This window comes from Pelobates fuscus, chromosome 6 (genome assembly GCF_036172605.1).
Source record: "Pelobates fuscus isolate aPelFus1 chromosome 6, aPelFus1.pri, whole genome shotgun sequence".
NCBI lineage: Eukaryota > Metazoa > Chordata > Amphibia > Anura > Pelobatidae > Pelobates > Pelobates fuscus.
In genome coordinates this window covers 147,664,283-147,690,888 of record NC_086322.1, presented here as the reverse complement: position 1 = coordinate 147,690,888, position 26,606 = coordinate 147,664,283, and the positions used below count along the sequence as shown (strand labels likewise).

Here is a 26,606-nt window from a genome sequence, read left to right as displayed (position 1 = left end):
TATACTTGCTCAGAGCATCTATGCACTACTATTTATCACACAATTATTCTCAGTCACCTCTTTCCCTCTTCATTAAGATACTAGTCAATTATTTATAACATAAAGGGTCACTATCTTCCAAAAATGAAAATAATATATTTTATTATAATATACCTCTTTATAGGACAATGCAAATGTTGAGGCAAGTAGAAGGCATAATAAACATGGTCTTTGACTATATAAAATAGAGGATTCAGTTGCATGCTCACCGTTCGTGCAAGCCACTTGATTCATAGCCCCTAGGAAATTTCTATAAAGTGATAGGTATACCTGTTTATTTCAGTTTAGAAACTTATAAAAACAAATCCAGCCAGCGCAAAGCAAAATGCACATGCTTCTATGCATGTATAAAGTGGTTTGTGTCAACATGTTCTATAGCAAATAAACAAAACTTATTTGGACAGAAAATACCTCCAAATATGTTGCTACATACACTAACTTAAATTACACACATTTTAAAAACAAATAATTATAATGATCCATTTTAAACACACAGTAAATATTTACATTGGCCATGTTTGATTTACAAATTTCACTACTATTTACTGGTAATGGATTCTGATACTACATACACCAAAAGGAGTTGTGAAGTTTGGTTAAATACCTTTGAATTCCATTTTATGTTACTTACACTGTAGATGGCTGCCTGATGAGGTCTGAGATCTGCTTTGAGAGTTGATGTGAGCTTCGAACCATCATACTGTGCAGAGTAGCTGGATGCTGAGGTATGTTGATGCTAATGGCTCCAACTTTGAACACTGCTGCATTGCTCGTCTTTAAGCCCCTCTGGGCACTGTAGAGAGCCTGAGATTTGGCAATGCTGCATTTTACCACAGTCCTAGATAAACAGTTTAATGAAATGTAAGATACACTATAAAATATATACAGTCACGGTTAAAGCCAGCAAGTGAGTTATGTACATGCTTTGAGTACAGAACAGACATGGCTAAACACACTTGCTTGAACCTATGATGAATATGAAGAACATATATTTATCCTGTTGTAATTAGTACAGACTGTTGATCAGAAAAGGTAAGTGTGATGTATAATGTTCCGAGTGCAGTTAAACTATTCCATTCTAATCGTGCTCCTCTAACATACACACCACACTGAATTTATATATAAAAAAATAATAATACAATGTCTATTTAGGCCTAGACCCACATGGCCTTGGACAACACAGCCAGGAAGCAATAGCAGCTGCCTGTTCCACGTGCACTCACGACAAAAGCAAGGGTGGCAATGTGATATCATAAAAAAACCACTGAGGAATATAAGGATCTTACAGGTATTTCAACTGCTTTCAGTGAATACCTCTTACAATCCCAAACAAAATAATGCATTGCAGATAAAAATAGAGGTGGTTCTGGGTATTTAAGGTGGATGAACATGGTTATTGAGTGAACCGGGGCAGGTCTACTAGTGAAGAGTGAAAATCGCTACAGAAGTAACAAATGGATGTTAAGAGAGGAAAGACACGTGTTTGGCAAAAAGCAGCATGATGCACGGAGGAAGCCAGAAGATTGTCAGGCTGGGATATTTTTAGCCTGTTGGATTTCTTTACACTTCACAGGCAAGTGGTCAACTGGGAATTTCCATCCCTGAGTGTAATTGTGATGGAAGGAGGATAAAGCTAGTAGCAAAAAAGGAGGGACCAAGTCAGTGAGGTAGGCTGCTGATTGAGTTGATGAGGTGGGCGCGTTGTTACATGTGAGGTAGCCATAGTGGCTAGTGAGGAAGGGGTGTACAACTGTTAAAGAAGGGGATATATTGCCTACTGATGGATAGTGATGAAGCAGGGGTAGGAAGGCTGGTGAGGGAGGAAGGCATATTGAAGGAAAAGACTTTCATGATATAAACATTATGAGGGAGAGTGACATGAAAGAAGAAGATAGGGGACATCTAGCTTGCAATGGGAATAGGTGCATGCACTCAAAAAACCCTGGGGTAGCAAGGAACCCAAACAATAACATCCACATCTGCAGTTATATACATCTGGTTAGTGGAAATTAAGTCCTGGGGGGTCTAGCATGAACCACTTACTGCCTTTTTCGAAATGCCATTAGCATCAAAATAAAGACAATAACTAATATACACCCATGTAGCTGTGGAAGATTTCTTGAAACTTCTAGATTGCATTAACTTGGAAGTTACTGACAGAGGTTGTACAACTCATCTGGAAATGGCAGCTGTGCATTCTGTTGCCCTCTCCATTCCCAGAGATCAAGTTGCAGGAGGAAGTTTGCAGTGGAGATTAATTTCCAATCCAAGCTCGCAGTATAGGATTTCAAATTGTAAATCCTGTCTTTTGTTTACTTAACATTAATTGTTGCATCTTTTCTATTTTTATTGCATCAATCTAGAATATTTTTCCTGTCTCTCTTTTGTATTTCACACATACAAAGATTATCTGTCCACAATTTGGTTTCAATGTTTTATTTCCCCACATCATTCACCATTTTCACCTGCATTATCTGACTTTACATCAATGAAAATTTCATTTCACAGAGCACCATATCTGGTTTTAATTTTTTTTCCTGACACCTCAACTGTCTCCATTAGCTTACCTACATAAAATGTTGGATTCCACTTATTATATTTGTTGTTGTTCTTTAACAATGTACTCATTAACCTACAATTGTTACTAAAGTGCATTATTCTAATATGTTTTCCCTAATTTCAGACACTACATTTTTCTTTATTTAATAACACTTCATTTTTAATACAGCATTCCAAAAATTGTGACTTTAACCCACAGCGTGAGTTTCAAGTTTGGTTAGTTATTAGTTACTTTTTGGCTCAGATATTACTATTAGATTAGTCATATAATACAGCAGCACCTAACACAGATAACACAAGTAAAAAAGAATACACACTAAACAAAACACCAAATCAGCCACCAACATCTCACAACACATCACAACAGTAAAACTAATAACACATATAATATCAGGACATACAGAAACTCTTGTTTTGCTGTGCTTGTTGGAGATGTGGGGAAATCCTCCAGTCTAAAGATGAAGTTTGTAGAGAAAGCAAGAAAAAAACAAAAAGAAACCAATAAAGAATAATCATTCATGCAGGCATTGTTTGATACATACTGCAACCCAGCAATATGACATGGGGATAAGCAATGCTTGGGCAGAAAGTGAATTTCATTTAGACCCGTTAGTCCCAATGTTAGACTTCAAATATTAAGGAGCAGTGCATGTTTTAGGTATTCTCACACTGATATGTGTCTCTAGTTGTCCAACTGGAGGCCTTCTGACAAATGTAAACATTGCAATTTCTCACAAATCAAAACAGTTACATTTGCTGAAGTGCATCTGTTTTTTTTTCTCAGTTGTGCCCTTATAGTAATTTTTTTTGAATAAATGCTATTTTATTGTTGACACAACAAATTGGTGAATCTTCCGCTCCTTTAACAAACTGTTTCACGACTCTTTTTCTTGCCACTGTGAATTTGGTATCTTTGAATTTGAACGGAAATATCCGTGAAAAATTGAGGAATTTACAATTAAATAGATTCATTTAAAAAAAAAAAATAATAATAATAATTAAAATGGACCCATTTACCCAAAATGCCACAGCACAACCTGTTTACTCTACACACATGCAATATTACAAGCAACCTCCAAACACAAGCACAATTTCCTGTTCCTTTTGTCCTCTGGTATCCCACTATAGAGACATCAGAGACAAGTCACAAGCAAACACAGTTTAAGCGTGTCATTAAATTTGCTTGTGCTGCGCAGAACAAAAACAGGACATTTTTCTCATGGGAGAGCAATGCACATGGTGTGCCCTGGAAGAGCATTGAGCCATCATGCTCACTTTGAGAGAGGGCATGCTTGTCATTGGATATGACAAAACACCCACAAAATAACCTGCTCAACCCGCTTCTCACTGGGCCGCTGTGATTAAAAAATGCCCAGGCCTGATATTTTTCCCAATTTGGCCCTGATTGTTTTCATTAAAGTAAATTCAACTAGTTTTCATAGGAATTTTCATTTCAGAAAACTGCTAGATTTAGAAAGGTGGAAACATTGCTGGAAAATTTATAAACCCATTGTGTTGCGAAAAAAAAGGCTGTATATTCAAAGATGACAGTTAAAGGAACACTACAGTCAGCATAACAACTTTCACTTAATAATACACTTTTGGTGTATAGACTGTGCCCCTGCTTTCATTCTCTGCCATTTAGGAGTTAAATCACTTTGTTTATGTAGCTGTAGGCACACCTCCCTGCATATGACTTACACAGCCTTCCTAAACACTTCGTGAAGACTTTCTTTAGTGCAAATTCTGTTTAAATTAGAATGTATCTTCTGCTTTGTTAATAGCTTGCTAGACACTGCAGGAGCCTGCTGTATGTAATTAAAGTTCAATTTACAAAACACAAGATAAAAACATTTAAAGTAAGTTAACATCTAATTGAAAATGAAAAGTTTTATTCATGCAGGCTGTGCCAGTCACAGCCAGGGGAGGTGTGAGTAGGGCTGCATTAACAGAAACAAAACTGATTTAACTTCTAAATGGAAAAAAATATTGGGCAGTGAGACTTCAGAGGCATGATCTATATTCTATACAGCAAAACTATTTTAAAGTTGTTTTGGTGACTCTAGTGTTCCTTTAAGGAGTAAAAAAAAAAAAAAAAAAAAATACCAGATGAGAAAAAAAAAAACCAACAGATTTAAACTGTTCCAAAAATGTACTGTGGTTAAGATGCAAAGTTTGATAACTGCCCCCCAAACTATAACTCACCTGAAACACTGAGTGCAAGAGATACCTGTATTCATGGCTAAGGTTTGTAACGATTATTTTGTTACCCCGTTAATCTTTTTTTTTTTTATGTAAGCACTATTGACATTGTATTTAAAGGGAAATTCTGGTACATTAAATATTAGAGAATATATTTTGAAAAAAATATAGCTATATATTATAATATATAAATACATTTAATTACCTATGTGTATATATATTATCATAACAAAAAAATTAATTAGATACAGTAGTTGGGGATCAATCCATTCACATGGAAACAATAATATCACTCAAACGCTTTACTCAAATGCAGAACAATTTGGACATGTTAAATCTGGAACTCACTGAATATTTGGAGTAATGCCTTCCAGAAGAACAATATTTACACCTCCGATATGGGCTGTTGCGCAAGTTTCAGTCATTTTTTGGTGCAAAACATCTAAATACACAAAAGTAAAAATGTTATTAATACCACTTAAATTTCAGCAGGAAACACATTAATTACTGAAAATCTCTATAAATTCTGACAGATGAAAGAGACAGGAAAAAGTAACTGAAAATACTAAGAAACCAATATCTAAAGAGAAAGCATTGCAAAAGCTTGTCTTTAACAATTGTGTCAATATTTGAAAAATTACACTGAATATACTACAAGAATTGGATTCTTTAATTCTACAATATGCAGCGATTTTAAATGTAATACATCCTACTATTGAGACACAAGCAAACAAACGTTCTTCAGGCATATACTTAATGTATTAGTTGCACTAGTACACTTATATTACATACCGGTAATTCATTAAGCAAGAAATGGTTATCTGACTAGCAGAATAGAATCCTCAATTTTTAAGAGTTCGACCAATTAACTAATTAAGTCCTTAGGGACTGGTATAAGGGAGACTTAATAAGTCTAAAAACTGCTTGGTGAATAAACTCAGAATCCACAGCAGAGGTGCAGCTGAGGGCACGTATCTTGCACTGAAGCTTCGTTAGACCTTAGCCTTTACTGAATATATGACAGTATTTAAGCTGTGTCACAATCTGGGTTATACAGTAAACTGTGAATTGTTGGGAAATCACCAGGGAATTGTACAGTTTAGGACAAAAAATGGGCACTCTGGAAAAATGATCTTAGTCAGCTATATTTCAATATCTGGTATTATGTCCTTAAATTTGCAACTGTCATGAATTCCTGACAATTCACAGGTTATTATATAACCATGTGCATGCTGTGATTTTCATACTATACCTTTCATTTTTTCTTTTAGAGTAAAACTTCCATGTATCCTCTTGAGCTCAGACTCCATAGTAAGTCCACCGATATCAGCTTCTAGATGAGTGCGATTTACCATGCCAATTCCAAACACTATCAGGGTCACGTGTTGTGGCTCCGTCACCACAAGGCTGCGTTTTCTCTGATTTCTGTTCAGGCTGTTGCTATCCTGTTCATTCTCAAACACCACCTTGCACACAGGCTCTGGAGGACTCCTACCACCTAGACATTAATAACAAGAATACAGATGGTCTCAGACTTAAAACACAACTTATAAAACAGGTGTATCAATGTAAAAAGGGCAATAATAACAAATATAAACATCCTATTACAAGACATTTAAAAGGTTACTCTAAGCACCAAAACAACTTTGGCATAATGAAGCAGTTTTAGTGTATAGAAAGCAGGGGCCTTATTTATACACCAAAACCACTCCATTAAGTTGTTTTGGTGCTTATAATGTCCCTATAAATCCTTCTATGTTTAGTTAGAAATTTCCTTTCAATGAGGATTACAATAGAGTAGAGAATTTTGTACCTGTAGGGCCAAATGGTTCTGATGATTTTTCCAGAAAGCCAGTTGGATCAGATATAAGAGAGTAGAAGTTTAGCAATTTATACATGTTCTGCCAGCACTCTGCAGACGGCTCACTTTGTTCAGAAACAGTTATGGAATCAGAGTCATCCATATGAATGGCCATGTGGTCTACTGCATCTTTAGAACCCTTGCGAGAAACCTTAGATGTTCGTCTTTCTGATCTCCCAAGGGAATTCTTGTTCCGAGACTCCTTTTTACTGTTTTCATTGTTGGCTCTCTTGTTCTTCATATTATTTACTCTTCCACCTCCATTCAAACTTCCCCGAGAACTACGGCTGAAATCCGAGGAACGGAAATCTCTGTGCTTTCTTGTTTTAAAGGTAGGTGTTGGAGATGCTGATCCAGCTGTATACCTGCTAAGTTTTATGTCCGTTTGAGTTGCCTTTATGTCATCAATCATTGTGCTGAATTGATGTATTAAACGGACTAATGCCATGTCTACGTGCTGACTTATTGACTGACAAGAGACGGTGAAATTGCAGTGAAAGGTGTTGTAGTATCGCTTGCTCAGATCATGGAAAGATAGCGCACTGGTGGAGTTTTGTGGTGTGCACATTGACTTCTCCATTATGACTGCATTAATACTAAATGTTTCCAACATCAAAGCTGGTTTAAATTCAAGTGGAGGAACATTAATGGCTCCTTGTCTGAAAAATAAAAAAATAATAAAAAAAATATATAGTTAAGAAACTAACTGCCCAACATATACTGGTTTCACTCGAACTACGGTACTTAAAAACGATGTGAGCTTGTTTACAAAATTCCAGAAAATAATTTGTAAGCAACTTGGGATTGTGCTAGATTTCAGCAAATCTTAGCACCACATACAATTGTAGACATGAAATTTTAATTCAAACATTTCTGAAAATTGCAATCAAACAAATTTAAAACATAGTTTGCAACTGAATAGCATTAAAATAGAGCAAAACACTGTTAAAATAGGGAAAACATATCATTGGCAACCATCCTAGTATACAGCTTGCTAGTAGTCCATTCACTTACACTATAACTGCCATGATCTATGAGGATGAAAAAGGTCCGTCTCCCAGTATATAGAAAAAATATATAAATACATAATTTACTCTAAGATGTGACATTTTAGGTAGTGAACAAGTTACATCGAAAAGAGTAAAGGGTTCCTACAAGGACCTGGATACGTGAGGATGTTTTGTACAGCCCTATCAAGCAATAAAAGCTCATTTTAAATAGACACATCCCAAGTTTTCCTTTTTTAAATACATTAATTTCTTGTCCCTCTATTTCACCTTGTTTTTATTTCTTTGTAATTTACCTTTAGTGATATATAAGGAAAATGTACGTACTATTTTTTGTGCTCATATAGAGAGTGATCTTGCATGCACGGTAGTACAATACTGATATCTAAGAGAAAACTGCAATACCACCGTTTTCTCCATAGACTGTCTCGTTATCTGCAAAACCGTTTTAGAAGCGATTTCCTTTTTTTTTTTTTCCAGTGTTTTGTTTTATCCGGCTTAACATATTTTTCACTTATAGTTAATGATTGTCCTAAAGTAGTGTTCTCATTGGTAGTTAAATAAAATAATTTTGAGGCACTCCAATAAAGGCCTAAAATCCTAGCTAGTGACATAAAAGGCCCTCAAACAAAGTGAATTATTGTTTGGCAGCAAAACTCTTAAAATTGCGACTAGTTCCTCCCACTCCAGTTAAAAAATTAATTATAGAGCGAGCATCACAGGGTGCGAGCAACTAACAAGAGAAGGTCACGGGCACAGCGAAGAGACCAAGAAGGAGCATACCTATGGATCTGTGAGGAGATATAAAAGGGGCTAGAATGTTCAATGCTTTATAGATATGGGTTTGTACTTTGAATTGACTCTTATAGGATACAGGAAGCAAATGTAAGGACTGACAGAGGGGTGAGGTGTGAGAGGACCGACTAGAGAGGAAAATCAAGCTGGCGGCAGCATTCATTACAGATTGTAGTGGGGCAATACGGCTTTTGGAAAGACCAATTAGGAGAGGGTTACAATAATCCATGTGGGAAATTACTAGAGCATGGACAAGCTCCTTGGTAGCATCTAGTGGCAAGAGCGGAGTGTAATCATTGAAGATACAAGGAGCATAATGAAAGGATAACTAATAGAAGAAAATAACATTACCGCTTTACGTTCACGTGAGCATGGACTGAAACGGAATGCAGTAAATACTAATTTTCTTTAGTCCATGTATCTACCAACTTTAGGTGTAAATAGATTCAGCATTATAACAGAACTTGCAAATGTTGTGCTCAGCTCTAATTACAGGGCAAGAACCGCCAATATGCAAAAGCAAACAAAGTCAGCATTTATTATAGATGTGTCCTATAGTCATTGCTGCCGCCTAAAAGTAGCGGGAGTTTGAGCACAGGGCTTACTTTAAAACAAATTTTTATTATAGAATGTTGCAAGCAAACAATGAGCATTTATATAAAACACAATTAAATGCAGACCTTCTGGCTCTTTTACTTCTCCTCTCTTTTGATGTGTCTGAATCAACAATGTCAGCTCTAAGACAATCCAATGTGCCAGAGAAAGACAGATGTTCCCCAAAATACATTCTGTAGCTGAGAGGAACAACATCTTGAGCTTGGATTCCGGTATGGCTCAGTAGAGGTTTAAACACCACCTGCAAATAGGTAATTCTGGTTATTAGCATGCTCAGTGTTAAAGAGGGTGTCAGTTAATGAAATGCAGTTGGATGTGGTGCCACATACAAATTGGTTTTCAGATTATGGATCATGCCCCAAAGATTGCTTTTGGTCACACCGCAATATCCAGATGCACGCTGTGCAAGAACTATAATACATTACAATTCACAGCCTCTATTTCTTGTTTAAATGGATGCTGATATAGAAGCATATAAGAAAGTGTTCTATAACGCTGAATATGAGCAAAAGATACTACTTTTAAGATGAAAACCTGATCTAAAATAATTTTGATTCATGTGAGAATCCTCTTATTGCTAAAATGGATTAATAACAGAGCATAATGGCTAGTTGCTTCCAGGGCTTAGATTTAGGGCCTCTTACTCAAGCATTCCTGCTCATGAATGGGAGTCAGCATGCACACATTTACAACACATGATCAGTTATTCTTCGTAGAAATGAATGACTGACCACTCAGGCACAATGCAACTGTGAACGTCACTGCACTCATTGAGAACTGTCTGTCAAACTGACCTCATTTCTCTCATTACTTTTTTCTAAAGCAAATTAAATAATGCTCGCAGCTGCTTTAGACATGCATGAACAACCCCATGAGAACTTGCTGCTCAAGGGACATGTGTAGCTGACCATATTCTTCTCTTGGTCCCATTGTTTTCTCCTGAACTAGCAAGGTAGGGTACAGAAGGCTTTTTATTTGTTTTGATTTTTTAACAGCCATGCAATCAGTCATCATGCAAAAACAAACAAACAAAAAAAAAACATTTGGGCTTATCATGCTGTAAACCATAGTTTGATTTAGTGCAATGCCGGTAAGAAAACTACAAAAGAGTCAGTTTAAATAACAAAGTCAACACATTTTCACCTGTGCATCTGCAAGCTGAACTGCAGGAAAACCCGGATTTCCCTCTTCAATTCCTGCTATATCCTCTTGGCTACTACTGTGCTGAGAATGGGTCCCATCCAGGGTGTTCTGTTCACTGGACAGTACAGTGTTGAAGTCTGATGCAGATGGAATTGTAGGTAGATTATGCACAGTACCTAGAAAAGTAGAGAGAAAAAGTTGTGGAAAAGGCCTTAAAATTGTAAAAAGAATTCTTGATATACCTATAGGCTTAACATGCTTTGAAATTAATTGATTTGTTGAGCTATTTTATTTGTTTATTCTACCTGTATATTGCTGCAAACATGGCAAAAGTGATGTGCTGGAATAAGTTTGACACAAAAGATGCTCTCACAAATAAGGGAAACACATTTCAATCTCTCTTTGATCTGTTCTGTAAAAGGTACAGCATTCTATAAAATCAGAAGGCATTACAGATTCCTTTAAAATGTACTTACATTTGGGCCACTGATGCATTTGATTGCATATGATTCAGACTGGCACATGATAAAGGTATTGATTGATGATAAAGGAACTGGGGAAAGGATCAAGAATGTGTACTAACCAGTACTTTAAGTCATGTATACAATGGGGCACTTGGTAATTAGGGGCACAATTCATGATGCATAGATCAGTTAGTATGACATATGGTCTTAAGAGGTGCAGTTGAAATAGCATGCAGATTGACAAGTAGTGATTAATCAACAATGCAATTATTGATTGCACTGATTATATAAACTGCCCATGCACAGAATGCCTAAAGCAGGGAAAGAAGAATCCCAAATCAGGACTGTAATCTGCAATCGAGACATTAAATGGGTAAGGGAATCAAACTATTAAATATTACAGTTTATCCCATGGAATATGCAATTATCATGGTACAAATAATCTCTGCTCTTGCAAATGCCATGAAAAAATTAAACACGTTAAAGTTTTACTCCAAGCAACATGACCACTTCACTGATTTAAAGTAGCCATGGTGCCCGGTGCCTTCACAAGGAAACTCTGCACATACGTAGTTTAAACCCTCTGCTGCCAGAGGTGTAACTCCACTTCTGGCAGCATCACTGGGGCATCATCAGCCGGCCCGGAGCAAACAAATTCTGTGCATATATGGTATCTGATCCCAGCATATACAGCATGCCTCTAACTCTTTGACTCCTTTGATCAAAGGGACCAAACTTCAGCAAAGGGGTACTGGACTCCAGCGAGAACTTGGCAAATTCTTTTTTGGGGGGAGATGGGGGAACCAGTATAGGGAGGGTTACTCTGACCAGAAACAGTGGGTGTGGTTGGAGTAACCCTAAAAACAAAACACAAACAAAAAAAACAAAAACATGTTACAAGTGTATGATGTCTCTAACACCTTTGATCAAATATTTATGCAATACGGTAGGGATCTAGCAAATGTTAATTACAGATGTATGAATGAATATGAAAATATTGTACACAATGAAAACATCAAAGACACACATTCAAACTTTATAACAATTTATCATACATTGTACTGAATTTAATACTCTTCTCTCATGGAAGCTAGACCTACGTAACAGAACATGCAGGAGAAACAGCACTTGCATTCCAAAGAGCCTCTAAAGCAGTGGTTCCCAATCCAGTCCTGAATGTACACCAGCAATCCAGGTATTGTTCAGTATCACCTACTGGAACAAAATTGAGAAATGCTTAAACCTTCACTGTTGCCGTGCCTTGAAGACCAGGTCAGATGGGAACCACTGCTCTGCTATATAAATTCACAGGGAAATTATTGTATCTCGAGGACCTTACTAATGTAAAACAGCAGTAAGAGTGCCAAAAGAAGTGTTACGGTTGTACAGTAAAGAACCATTTTCTTGAAGTGTTTTTCTTTCTGAACACAGTTCTACTTTTCCCATATCTTGGTGAAACTGCATTAGAAATATAAAAATGAAAACATATATCCATGCATTTTCACCATTTATTCGAGGACTTGGGCTTTCCACTGGCTGCTGTGTCTCTCCGGCTTACATGAAGCAGATTGTGGCAACCAAGCAGCTGATAGAGTAACAAGAAATAAATATTTACCTACTACACGTTTTGAAACTCTTTTCAGCAATTAATTCACATTGGGAAAAATACTTGCATATAAAGCAAGTTTGCCCAATGGCAGTAAAAGCCGTATGAATTCTGAAAATCACACAACAGTATTTCTGTTTAATAGCATTATTAATGAATAGGGTTAGTTCAAGCTTACTGATGCCTTCTCAGTCTGCTATCTACTTGATTTAAAAAAAAAAATTAAACTCTAGACCAAAGACATTACACATGGTCTGCATGGTATATATGTATGTATGAGATCAGACATACTTTTGTTGTTATTTATGCAGTAGTTTCACGATTCTGTCTTTAGTCCATTCGCCAACCGAACAAATAACCTTGTATAATCCAAGCAAGAAATAATCTTGTAATCTAACTGCCAATACCTGTTGGAAGGCTGTTGTGTCCAGACTTGATCATGGGAGACTCTTGTACCACAATGCCTCTATTACCCACTGCATTAGACATCCAGTTATAGAAGCTCACAGAGGATGGTTCAGACAACAAAGGGTGTTCTGATAACATTTCTGTGGCCACAGGATTCCCTGTATCAATAAATCAGGAGAGATTTCAGAGAATTCTTATGTCCAAGAAAAAAAATAAATGTTTTTAATAAAATAAGTGTCAGAAACAAATATTAACGGTGTAGTGTATGTCAGAGGTAATTATCTAGTCCTTGAGTGCTGCCAACACTACAGTACAATTTATTTTTTCTACTATCTATACCAGAAGTTGGCAAGTGCTGGCATATACCCCTTTCAACCTTTGATTAATCAAATTTAGTCCTCTGTGCTGATAGAGCACAGAGGACTAAATTTGATTAATGAAAGGTTGAAAGGGGTATATGCTAGCACTTGCCAACTTCTGGTATAGATAGTAGAAAAAATAAATTGTACTATAGGTCAGACAATGTCAAAAATACATTCAAACTATTAATCGTTTTAACAACATGCAGGTTTATGTACTACTGTCTCTATAATTTTATTCCTACAGACTAGGATTTATTATATTACACTAATACCTAACTGGGATACTTATGGGAAGTTACTTTGTCATTCTTGCTCTGGCATCCAGCACACAATGCACATCAGGGTGGGAGCATACGAGCATACCCATAGCCAGCAGTGACATGAATGCATTGTGTGCTAAGTAATATAACATAAATAAATCTTTTCACTTGTAATTTTGGTAGCTGCTTGGTCAAGTGGAGGGGGGACAAAAAAAAAGGGAAGGGGGCTACGTGGGACCATAACACTTGTTGCATGACAGAAGCATGTTCATATATAACCAAACTAAAATATATATTGCCCTGATATGAAAGCACAAAAGTGATGCGTGTTTCAATTCCTACAAGTTGATAATACTGAAAATCCTAAGAATAAAAACTGGATGATGAAAAAAAAAAAATAATCAAAATGTCACAAATTCTAAACGCACTTCAAGTGGTCATACAGTCAGAGTGGTTTTAAGAGAAGCATTTCTAAAATGTAATGCATGTAGTATTTAGTACTGAATTGTATCTGCCGTTTTGACAAAATGTAAGGTTAATTATTGTGCACTCTTCTTTGCTATTTTTTCTATTATTTTTGGGGGAAAAGGGGCGGAAGGATATTTTTTTTTTGTTAGGCTCTTTTATCAAGTGCAACACAACAAACAAACAATGGAAAAGACAGATAAAGCTACAATTTACTGACATATGCAGCTACTGAGAAAAGTTACACACAATACAATGCAATGTAACAGATGTGTTAGAAAAAGACAGATGTACAACAGTGCATGCAGATGTACCTTTTAATGAACACACTGCTCATTTGAAATAAACAGTATTAAGAAAAAAAAGTTTTTTTTTTAACAGTTTTTTGAAAGGTTGAGATCAGGCTAGGGCGAATCAAGTCAAAGAATGCAATAAACAGACACCGTAACAAAGAGAACAATTTGAGATTTCTGAAGCAGGAAGGATATGCATGCCAGACTGTGTGCATACTTAATTGGCAATGTAATGCACAACTTGAAGCTAGGCATTCACCAGTGCTAAATGTACCTGTCCTTGTGAGAGAGCTGCTTTTAGCAGTAACAGCATTCCGTTGAGGTGTGCCTTCTAGGAGATTGTGTAGACTGGGAAAGCTCCCAGTCAGGTAACTCAGGAGGCTTTCTTTCCTGGGACTTTCTTTAACTGGCATTCCAGGGCGACTCACGTGGGCAGGAGAATCATTTGCTGTATCTCCACTGGTGTAACTCAGAGACTGGTATGGATGTACTCCCTTCAAAATCAAGAATAAAAAAATATAGAGATAACATTTGAAAATGTGCTGCTAAAACAAGCAATACATAGTTTACATTGTGCTACGTTATGGTGTGTACACACACACACACACACACACACACACACACGAGACGAGTTATGGAAGCTTAGGAAGAGAATGGAGAGAGAGGAAAGGAGAATTACATTCCCTTTGAACATAGGTGAATTCCAGGTCAAAATGTGTTATCTTTTGAATAGCATACCTACATAGGCATATCTTTAAATGCTGGCACTGTATTGAAGTCATAAAAGTTCACCACTGCTTTAACATTTTCAGAGGAGCAGATTTTTAAACATGTGAAATTATCCTTTTTATACGATTTCATTATAATAAAGCTGTTTGATATATTGTGTGGATGTTCCATTATTTCTAAATGACGGATCTGCTTTAAATGGGATTATCATGCAAAGGTGAAAACTGATTCATGATTTTCAATATCATCAGTTATTATCAAATGCACTTCCTCTTGGGACAGTAGAAATCAAATAGCCCAGTAAAGAAATTCCATTTGTAAAGCATGTTAAAAGCAGTCACAGAAATGGAGCATATAAACTTACTTTAATTTTCAGAGCAGATTCACTGTGTGCGTTTGACTTTGATAACTTCCTCATAATTTCAGCCCCACTTACAGGACCAGAGGACACACCAGTCGGGGGAGGGCGGGTATTTGACCCCTCTAGCAGCATGGTATGCTCACTGATTGTAGCTGAAATATAATACATTGGGTTTATTGCATAACTATAAAGTATTTGCAAAGATCTGAAATCTTTAGACTGTAACATCACTTGAGCAAAGTCTTTCTTTACTTTTGCTCCTTATATGGTTAACGTGTTTTGTCACAAATACTTGAATGTTTTATTTATTCACTGAAATTGCTTCATAAATACAAATAACCAAAATAATAATAATAAAGAAATATTAAAGCAAATTGTTCTCATAGTTTTGCATAGAAAGCAAATGTCTTAATTATATTGTTATATATTCTTTGCTAATATTCTAATGTGTACCGGTTTCAAATTATTAAAGTAAGGACTACTTAACCTTTTCTACTTTCTTTCTGCAGGTCCTGCATGGCAATATCATGTTCTTGTGTTTAAAGGGGAGGCCTAAGCATAATCACAACAGGTTATAGTACAAAAATTGTACCAGAGCCGTGAAATGCAATAGATTTTATATAGCCTAGATATCTATACATTCACTACATTTGTTGTGAATAGCAGCAATATCCTCAAGGTCCAATGTTCTATGTGTCATAGTTTTCTCCAACACACTACAGTCTGAATTAGGCACAATTTTTATAGCTTTTGAATATGTAAACATCACTACACATAGGACAAAATCCAATGTAAATAATATATGGAATTGTATATTATCTATATACAAAGGAAGAAAATGTGAGCCAAATAATAAAATCTAGGGTACATTTAGAACAGGGAGGTTACCCATAAAACGTAACTAAACTAGAGTAGAATCATAATGTGTAACCTTGTGTGTAAACTAATCTGTATGTCAGTTCCGAATTCTATTCTTATGAGGCGCAGTGGAATATTAGTCTATCAGATAAGTATTGAAAAAAAAAAAAAAATCTTTATTGGATATTTGTAAGAAAAAAGAAAACATAACGAAAAACGTTGTGTACTATATAAGAAAATCCACTAAATTGCAAAAGTGCTCAAACAAAAAGTGATTATGGTCAGGGCCAGATTAAGAGCCCAGTGGGCCTGGTGCTGACAATTATGACGGGCCTAATTACAGGATCATATCGACCAAAAACAGTAAAACACTCCCAAGCGTCATGTATCTGATGGAGATGGTGCTGGAGAGAAAGAAAACAGCAGCTATAAGAAAACACATACCCTAGGCTAATCTCTCACTAACTTATGTTTTCATCTTTCAAGCAAATCCATAACCCCTAACAGCAGTGTCCAGTCAAGCAGGAAGTCAATGGGCACGGTAAAAGGGTGTGCCACTGACACAAATCACGTAACCTGCCAAAAGGGGCGAACATGCCCAAAAAGAGGACAGGTCTGCCCAAATAATTAGGCCAGCCTGGCATGAATGCATGTCAGGCTGCCTGCCAATCATGCAGCTGGCCAACTAAGGGCATACTATGCAGACAGCACCCGAGCTTGGCATAAATGCATCTAATGATGCGCTCGCTCAACGCTTTCTAGGGACTGTCCCCTAGCACTCGCTGGTCCACTTGTCTCCTTACCTTCTTACTAGCAGGCAGAAGCTCCTGGTATATAGTCTGGGACAGAGAAAAGCTGTATGTAGTGAAAGGGAACATGCCACAGTGTTAGAGAGACCAACGTCTGCATTACCTTATAGGGTCAGGAACACAAACATGAATTCATGACCCTATAGTGTTAACACCACCATCTAGCCCCCCTGAGCCCCTCATGCCTCCATAAATATAGCAAAATCTTAATGTATTCAAGCCTGAAGCTGTAACTCTGCATGCTGTTAGACTCGGAAAAACAAGCAGTCTGCTGACATCATTAGAAGTGGTGGCCTGATCCAATCACAGTGCTTCACCATAGGATTGGCTGAGACTGACAAAGAGGCAGATCAGGGGCAGAGCCAGCATGATCCAAACACAGCCCTGGCCAATCAGCATCTTCTCATAGAGATTAATTGAATCAATGAATCTCTATGAACAAAGTTCAGTGTCTGCATGCAGAGGAAGGAGATACTGAATGTTTGGATGCATTTTAGGCAGCCATGACCCAGGAAGGATCTCTAACAGCCATCTAAGGAGTGGCCAGTGAAGTTATCACTAGGCTGTAATGTAAACACTGCATTTTCTCTGAAAGGACAGTGTTTACAGCAAAAAGCCTGACGGTAATGATTCTACTCACCAGAACAAATTCAATAAGCTGCAGTTGTTCTGGTGACTATAATGTCCCTTTAACTATATTCATTGTCAGCCAGTCCACACAAGTTTTGTTCCCATGCATCCCTCTTAAGTTTCCATACTTAAGTAAGAGTATGTGAAAAGTAGTTAGGGTTGCCACCTTTCTTGGAAAAACATACCAGCCTTGCTAATTTGCATAATTAAATATGTATGGGTGACATCACATGATGTAAATCACAAGGAGTGACATAAGAGAAAATGCTGTAAAATCTCCAAAAAAACTACTTAGTTTGATTCTGCTGTATAGATGGATACCTCCCAGTGCCCCTATGTCTCCCAGTACCCCCATGTGTCGATTACTCCAGGTCTCAGTGTTCCTATGTATCAGTGTCTCAGTGCCCCATGTCTCCCAGTGTCCCTAGTGTCGTGTCCCCAGGTCTCCCAGTGATCCTATGTATCACAGTGTCTTAATGCCCCATGTCTCCCAGGGTCCCCATGTCACTAGGACACTAGGAAGACGGGGAGACCTGGGGACACGGGGGTACCTAGGGACACGGAGACACCAGTGACACTGGGAGACTAGGGGACTCTGGCTGGGACACATGGGGACACTGGGAAAATAGGGGATACTTGAAGACATGGGGACACAGACACCGGGGACACAGACACTAGAGACACTGGCTGGGGGACATGGGGACACTGAGACACCAGGGCCACATACACTAGGGACACTAGCTTGGAGACATGGGGACATTGAGACACTTGAGGCACTGGGAGACATGGAGCCACTAGGAGACATGGGGACAGTGAGACACTGGCAGACTGGGGGGCACTGGGAGACTAGGGGTCACTGAAATGCCAGGGACACTGGCTGGGAGACATGGGGACACTGTGAGACATGGGGACTCTGTGTCCCCATGTGTCTCTGTGTCATAATGTCTCCCAATGTCCCTTAGTGTCTCAGTGTATGTCTCCTTGCAGCCTTTCCCCCCATCCCTTACTTCCCTGAGCTGTAGGCTGTCTCGGCAGGGTGGGATCTGCTGTCTGGACTCTCTGTAGCTGCTCCCCTGCGGATCAGTGATTAGAGATAGGCAGGGAGGGATATGCTGGAGCTTCCTATCCCTGCTTCTCTCCATACACAGCGACCCCTACTGGCCAGTGCTGGTATTGCATAGGAATCTCTTGTTTATACTGAGAAAAATACCAGCATTTGTATTGCCAGTATCACTGTAATATTGGAACCAGCCAGGCAGCCTCAAATACTGGCTGTGCCAATAAAATAAAAGTCAGGTGGAATCCCTAAGAGTAGTGTGTTAAAAAAAAAAAAAAAATGTTTTTTTTTTTTTTTTTAAATCAATGGGCCTATTCCATGGGCCTGGGCCTGGAGCTGCAGCTCCATCAGCCCCTATGTTAATCCGGCCCTGATTATGGTGTGTTGGTACAGGCGTTTGATGGTCCTCTAAGTTGATATTAAGAAATGCCTACACTTGCCACTAGAGAGTTGGATATTAAATTATCTAAAGTATGATACAAAAGTTGATATCCGGTGGCTGGAAAGTAATTTTAATCTAAAGGAGATTACATCTACAAATGCCTGCACTGGATTATTCAGGAGACTCCTCACTGTATTGCCTATAGTAACCCTAGTCTAATATAAGACGTAGTGATTGGTGCTAAATGACTGGAACGAGAGGTCTGCAACGTTATGAGTGCAGCTATCTGTAGATAGAGAGAGACACAGACAGAGCAGAGAGAGAGAGAGAGAGAGAGCTGTTTGTACCCACAAATATGTAGGTCCAACTCCCAATGAAGATTTTTTATTTTTTCAATACCGCTAAATACAATACTTATCTGGTAGAATAATATTCCACTGCACCTCTTGGGAATAGATATCGGAACCGAGCTACAGATTAGTTTCCCACAGAGTTACACTTTATATTATCTATATGTAACAAATTCCATTAGTTATATTCAGATGTATTTGTAATACAATCTAGGCCACTGCTGCACTTATGATCTTCTAGGCTGACGAAAAAAAAAAATATATATATATTTTCCACACAATCGCTGTACTTATTTTGTTTCTTTTTAATTATTATCAAGAGTGCCGCTGTAGTTTGGATATAAAATACAGGTGCCACTGAAGATGGATTTTAAAGGAACCAACTGGCCATCATAGCTAAAGCTTAGAGTAGTGACATACTGAACTCTAAAATGGAATTCTATCATACACTTACTATTTCTCCAGCTTCCTATTGAGTAAAGGGTATACCAATACCTAATCCAACAGACAGAAACAAACCAAGAAAGGAGGTTTTGAGAGATCTGCCGGCTAGCTTCTAAACAACTTGTAAGGGAGGTCCTGTGGGAAGAGGTATTAATGTAGTGAGGTCAAATGAGGTATATACCTGCATCAAATTCAAACTCTGCGCCGTCTGCACTGGTATCGCTCTGTAGACCTCCATTTTCTGCCACGTTTAAATTATCCTCATCATGCCTCATTGAGCTTTGGGTCTTAAGTGGTTGTGTTGGCCTAAGCAGCCGCACGCCTTTGAATGCTGGTGTAACAACAATAAAATTCATCCACTGCCTTGCCAGAGCGACAAGTCCTTTTTTCAATGTTACCAGTGCAGGGAGACCATCACTCTGAAGACAATTATTAGAATAAAGAGTATTCAACACAATTATGTATTTTACATTTCTGCTTAACAAATTGCTTTTAATAACATACATAATAACAGAGAAATGGAGGGGCAGGAGAAACAGGCCTAAATAGATTTAACAATGTGACAAGTCCTTTTAGACTTTTTTAGCCCGGACTGATTTTACAGTGAATATGTGGTTAAATTAATTGACAAACACATTTGTTAATGTGTAGTTTAAACACACATAGGTAGAATATAAACACTCTATGTATACTTAACTTTAGCTTTATATTTATGGTTCTCTGCCACTCACCAAAGTAGCGTCTTCAATGACCGAGTAATTTGCTTGATGTAAGTAGTGATGGAGCAAGTTACACAGAAGGCAGGATGGGTTTTCTTGCACAAACCATGCTTGCTTAGTGAGTCTGTTGTATTTACTCCTTAATGGAAAGTGAAGGCTTTTATTCTGCAAATAAAATTATTTTGATAAAATGAACAGGTATCCATTATTAACAATCTGTATGTCAAAATGGTATTTAGTTTGTGGGGATGACTATAATAATATTAATAGTTAATAGTTAATGAATTGCTTGCTTGTACTGTGTTGCCATTTGTTTAACATCAACTTCACCTTTTCTGGCCAGTAAACCGAATTTAAATTTACTGAAACTATCAAGAGATCAGACCAAAATGCAATAGAATCGTTTGAAAACTCCAGGAAAGGTCTCAAACCTTCTAGATCCTTACTCATAACTAATGTATGCCATTGTACATGTTTGTACTGGTTCAAGCTTGAAGTTGGTTGGATTGACTTTTAGGGAGAATAATGGAACATCAGAAATAGTAATGACTAACGGAGTAGATGTGTTTAAGTAATCTCTGGATACAAAGGGATCTGAACAGGAAACAAAATCACATCTAAAGCTGGTCATATTACATATGGAATGGGTTGATTAGATGAGACAATTGCAGTCGATCCATCATCAAATCTGTGTTGCCAGTTTCTTTAAAGTCTGCTGACCTGGTCTTTTGTCATGATTCAATGACTAACAATTTAAAGGAACACTCCACTGCCCGCCCCCCCCCCCCCCCAAAAAAGTGTCCGTTCTCTTGTGTGCTGCCTTTTCATGCCCTTCCCTTCTAACCCAGTCAGAGCATTCTGTGGCTGATCAATCAGATATTTCCCAAAGCAGTACAATGAGAAGACTTGAGTTTAACAAACCAGGAAGTAACAGGACTGGTAGTATGAGTGGCAGCCAGAGGGTGTAACAAGGTTTTTTTTAGGAAAGTGCCAATTTCTATTGAAATCTGAACTTTTTGTAAAATGGGGAGGAAGGAGGAGACACACTCTAAAGTGTCCTTTTAACAAAGCATACCGATATTGGATTCCAAAACTAACACTGATAGTTGACATTGATTGGAAAAAAAAACCCAGTAGAAATGCAAACAATACCAGCACAAGACAAACTAATCACACCATTGGATAACTGATGTACTCACCTCTAAAGCTTCAGTCATAATGCACCCCATTACTGCACAAACTCTCAAAGTTCCTTCAGTCTCCAGTTTGTTTAAGGATGATTTCAGCTGGTCTATAGGAACCAGCCACGCACCGACTGCTGGAGTTGCGGTACTAAGGAGGTTCAACTGCCTAGGTGGGGAAATAAAGTATCACAGCTGCTCTCTGAGGCACCCACAACACATAAGTAACCAAAATATGTACCAAGCTGTACAAGACTCTGAAAGTTATTATTTGAGACACACTATGTAACCATAAAGGTTTACTTGCCTGGAGAAAGTAAGAGCTGGAGATCGGACATTTGTGGGAGCTGCAAAACTGAACCAAATCTCCTTAATAGTAAGCTTCATACTACTTGAATCTGGAGGAGGTGGCATTAATGGAAGATCTTTCTTTAGGTCATCAGATTCAACACCTTCATCCTAAGGCGAAATTTAATAAAAATAATAACCTTTCCCACTTCATAGGCGGTGCAGTACTTTAGAAAGGTGTCATGCAGACTAACATACCATTTCAAGAGCATTATTTTTTTTTTTTTTTTTTTACAAAACCATTATCAGTCTTAGAAATTGCCAAACTTTCAAGGGACATTCCAGGCACCATAATAACTACATCTGAATGAAGTTGTTATGGTGCAAGTAGATACTGGGTGAGGTACTGGAAGGAGTTAAAGAACAGTGTAACCCCTTAAATTTGAAACCAATCATCCCTGCCCTTTTGCTTCCGTTTTAGTCTAAGACTTCAATTGGGAAGGTTTGGACTGGGCACTCTTGGTGAGCTGACAGCATTAGCTTGCTCTTAGCCCCTCAAAAGCTACCCATACACAAAATAGAGTGAGAAAGATATTTACCATTTTCATTCCATTTTACAACTATTGATACTATTAATAGCCTGAAAGTGTCAGCTGACACTATCAGCTGAACAGTGGCACCCAGTATGAGGCTTCCCAATTAAAGCCTTGGTCTAAAACAGAAGTGAAGAGTTAGAGTGGACAGGTGCCGGATTGACTTTGGGGTAATACGCTCATTATCAGTTTAACCACTTCAGTCAAGCCTGTGCCTTTGATGTCTGCTCCGCATAACAATTTCATTCCAAAGTTGTAATAGTGCCCGGAGTGATCCTTTGCTAACCACTATGACCCTGTGCACGTTTTGTCATGTTAAATGAAGTGAGAAATTGTGGCTTGTCAACAGATTTCACATGATCCTGTCTAACAGGTAACAGGAAAGCCTTCCAATAAATCACCCAAATTAGTGAATTCTAATGACATCAGACCACACGTTGATGACATTTATAACATTTTTCAAAAAGTTACAATTTTACTAAACAAAATCTACACACATCACACATTTTAAAATGATAAGCATAGCATGTTAAATGTTATTTTCAGGAAAATTAAAAATAAATATATTTTTTTTCCTTTTGCCAATACGGAATTCCCAAAAATGTTTATACATATCGAGACACAAGCCCTAGAGCAGGGGTTCCCAACCCAGTCCTCAAGTACAACCTAACAGCATTACCCTGTTGTGTCAAAAGTGTTTATTTCTTTCTAAAAACACCTTAGACACAACTGGGTAATCCCTAAATCTTGGACTGTTAGGGGGTACTTGAGGACTGGGTTGTGAACCACTGCCCAAGATGAAAACAAAGTAACAACTCTTCTACATAATTGTAGCTGCACACATTCGTTGACAATTACAGGCTGCCACTGAGACGTATAAAACATAAAGCAAAACGGCTATCTACATCAACATTTCAGTTATAGGTGCTGTCACTATAGACTTTTCAAGATTTTTTTTTTTTTTACTCTGTAATTAGATGCCATCATAACCTTAATGGCAATTTATTTTATAATAATGATTTAAAAAAAAAAACTATTTTACAAATAAAATATAAAGATAATTACATTGATAAAAAACAATAATGGCTTATGTGCACAAAACACTAAATTGTAGAAAACTGAAATTTGAACTTCTAAATTTAGGCTTTTTTTTTTTTTTTTAAGGAACACTATAGTAACCAGAACAACTACTGTTTAATGTATTTGTTCTGGTAAGGATAATCATAAGTGATAATCTGGTAAGTGGGACAACTCACCTAAATGGTGTTTTTAACACTATAGGGTCAGATACATGTTTGTGTTCCTGACCCTATAGTGTTACTTTAAGCAAAATTCACTGTGTTCCCAGCCTAGCTATTTTAGCCTAAAAATGCAATCAATGTAATCAATTTTCAATTCACTACAATTTGCTGTTTAATGAATATCTGAAGTCCCTGAGTGGGGACTAACTGAAAGGCAAACTAAATGTGTGTTTGCCTGTCAATGTTCTTAAGTGTTTTGTTTTAGCTTGTTTAGTGAACAAGCCAGCAACCAACTATAGATTTACCTGCTCATCAGATACAGAGTTTCCATTAATGTCTGATGATGGACTCATGCCATCACACGGAATATTATCATCAGACACATCAGTACTGTAGCCACTGCCAGTTGGTGAATCTGAAGAGTCATTAGATTTTAGCAGTCCGCTGTGTTCAGTGGTGTTAGATTTTCCCATCATGCCAAAAGAATTGTATAATATGGCCCCCGACTGCCTCCCACCTGTATGGAATAAATAAACCATCTGCAATAAACTACATGTATGTTTTCGTTTTTTTTCATTTTTTTTGTGATTTAATGTTTATTGAATTTTACTTTTAAGAAATAGAAGGTACATAAAATATACATGGCATATACAGCAATGAGATCTTGGCATTTCCATGATTATGTAAGCAGTATCAGAGTATTCCTGAAGCCTAAGATATCTCTCTGTTCAGATGTGTGTATCAGTTTTAAAGACCATGAAGGGCCATATTCAAAGTCATTTGGATAATAGATTAAGCACAAACTAAGAAAGAAAACCTGCAAACCTCTCACAGCTTGTTGTAAGTGTGTACTAGCAAACTGAAGTGCATATAGCTCTTGAAGTAAACCTTATTGTTGGGGAGGAGGGTAGGGGGTGGGTTGTCCTGAATGACATTGACATTGACTTTTAAATATAAGTTCCTCCATGGAACGGAGCACTTCAATTTGCTGAAACCATAGCTGGAGCAGGGTGGGACAGTCTGTTTCCAAAACAGTGGTATCAGCGATTTGGCAACATTTAGGATTCTACTTGTCAAAGATTGTTTTTACAGTGACACGCAAGTTATTTTTAAATAATAAATCAAACAGAATTGACACTTAAGTAGTACACTTAAGTAGTAATTTCAATATCTGTGGATACACAACGCAAGTTGTTAAGGCATAAATAACAGTATCACCTTTAATAGTCAGATTTTCAATTCCACATTCAAACATTATCCAGCCCCACTTCTCTTGGCTTGGCCCAATTTTTGTGACGTCAGTAGCTGGTGGCTGCTCTGTTTCATCTACGAACGTGAAATCATCTAATTCCTCCAGAGTGAAAAGAACCTTTGATTTCTCGAAGGGTATAGTGGTGATTGCACATGTCCCAATATCTGACCATGGTAAAAATGCAAATCAAAAAATGGTGACTAAATGCAACATTTATCTGCAAAGGAGCAGACATGACATTTGTGCATGTTAAAACCTACAGACAATTCGGTTGACATCAAAATACAATTGAAATGTACTGCATAGGATTTTAGCATTTATGCTAAGAATTCAGATGTAACTATTCTACATAATAAAACATACATCAGCATCCAAAAATACAAAATTAATGACAATGGCAGAAAATTCTGTGTGTACCAATTTTATTAGATAAGGATAAATCTGTGTAGAGGGCTTTACTATATACATTAACTATTAATAAGCCAAGGAGGATTGGATGTCAGAAGAGCAATATTAAGCACTCAAGCAACGTGCTTTTTTCACTGGTACGAAAATCTACTATACCACTTTTGAAGGCTGTCTCTACTAATGTGACTCAACATAAGATATGTATTAATTTAAAATAAGCTTGATGATATTGTAAAATGGTATGTTTGTATAAACACATTCAGATATAATACGTTGCCAGTAATCCATGTTTACCTTAGTGTAGTCAAGCAAAAGATGACATACCTCCAAACGAAGTATAAAATGTAAGGACCAGTCAAGGACTATATGCAATTGTTAGACCCCCTACTTTCACCTTTCTTAACTTCCTCCAATCGATTCCAATTTTTTAGTAAACTTTCAACCTGTCAATTAGTCACTGGAGAAGGGAATCACTAAGGGTATCCCTTTTAATTTGAATCGCAATCTCAATTGCAGCTTTAACAGGATTCACTGTTAAAGCTGCAACTCATACCTGACGAGGTGTCGCATGCCTGCCCTTTTCTTACCCCATCCCCACCTTCACTAGTTATAACCCCCTTTCATTTTACTCCTGGATGCATCCCTAGACTTAGCCCACATTTTAGCTAAACTTTTGGTTATGCTGACTCTACCATACCCTATGTGGTCCTTATGGTGACTTCTGCTATGATTCATGTACATACTCATGATACTACCATTGACTAGGAGTGAATTGAGCCTCCCCAGAAATATTTTATCCTCTTATTATTTTGTGACTTTTACTTGTCGACTTCCTTTTCTGCAAAATCTTAAAAGAGACAAAGACAGAGACAAAGAAAGAAAGTACACTCAAAAATTGAAGGAATTTGCTATTACTCAAGCAAAAAAAGAAGCGGTAATGAAAAACAGTAACACATAAGCATTCTAGATATAAGCGAGAAAACAAAACTGCCTCTCCATTAATCGTGACTGAAGCTAACTCAGCACTTTGTCATAGGAGTGTAGTTTATTGTACATTTTTAACCAGTTTGCATCTCCTTCCCTCTCCTTGCCAATCTGATTTCAGCTGTTATAGATTGTTATAGATTGTTTTTAATGATACATAGCCAAAACCTCATGTAGGGTTGACCAGGTGGAATGCATCAAATATGCCAGACAGTTGGTCATAGAAAACATGGATGTATAC

At 37.5% G+C, this 26,606-nt stretch overlaps 1 protein-coding gene across 11 annotated transcripts in view; it reads right to left on the bottom strand.

The window, feature by feature from the left end:
- Positions 1-26,606, bottom strand: part of BLTP1 (bridge-like lipid transfer protein family member 1) — a 261,114-nt gene that overhangs the window by 53,905 nt on the left and 180,603 nt on the right. For 9 of the 11 annotated variants that reach the window (XM_063458398.1, XM_063458399.1, XM_063458403.1 and 6 more), the window contains exons 35-50: positions 24,940-25,137; positions 24,027-24,238; positions 21,903-22,058; positions 21,618-21,764; positions 20,431-20,583; positions 19,881-20,118; positions 15,173-15,321; positions 14,354-14,573; positions 12,699-12,857; positions 10,222-10,397; positions 9,144-9,319; positions 6,614-7,320; positions 6,053-6,298; positions 5,149-5,242; positions 3,000-3,050; positions 671-877 (exon numbers count right to left, since the gene is read on the bottom strand). In XM_063458398.1, coding sequence (XP_063314468.1) covers positions 671-877; positions 3,000-3,050; positions 5,149-5,242; positions 6,053-6,298; positions 6,614-7,320; positions 9,144-9,319; positions 10,222-10,397; positions 12,699-12,857; positions 14,354-14,573; positions 15,173-15,321; positions 19,881-20,118; positions 20,431-20,583; positions 21,618-21,764; positions 21,903-22,058; positions 24,027-24,238; positions 24,940-25,137 — 3,289 coding nt within the window. The remainder of the gene's footprint in view (positions 1-670; positions 878-2,999; positions 3,051-5,148; positions 5,243-6,052; positions 6,299-6,613; positions 7,321-9,143; positions 9,320-10,221; positions 10,398-12,698; positions 12,858-14,353; positions 14,574-15,172; positions 15,322-19,880; positions 20,119-20,430; positions 20,584-21,617; positions 21,765-21,902; positions 22,059-24,026; positions 24,239-24,939; positions 25,138-26,606) is intronic. The other 2 variants (XM_063458401.1, XM_063458404.1) reach the window with 2 other exon arrangements.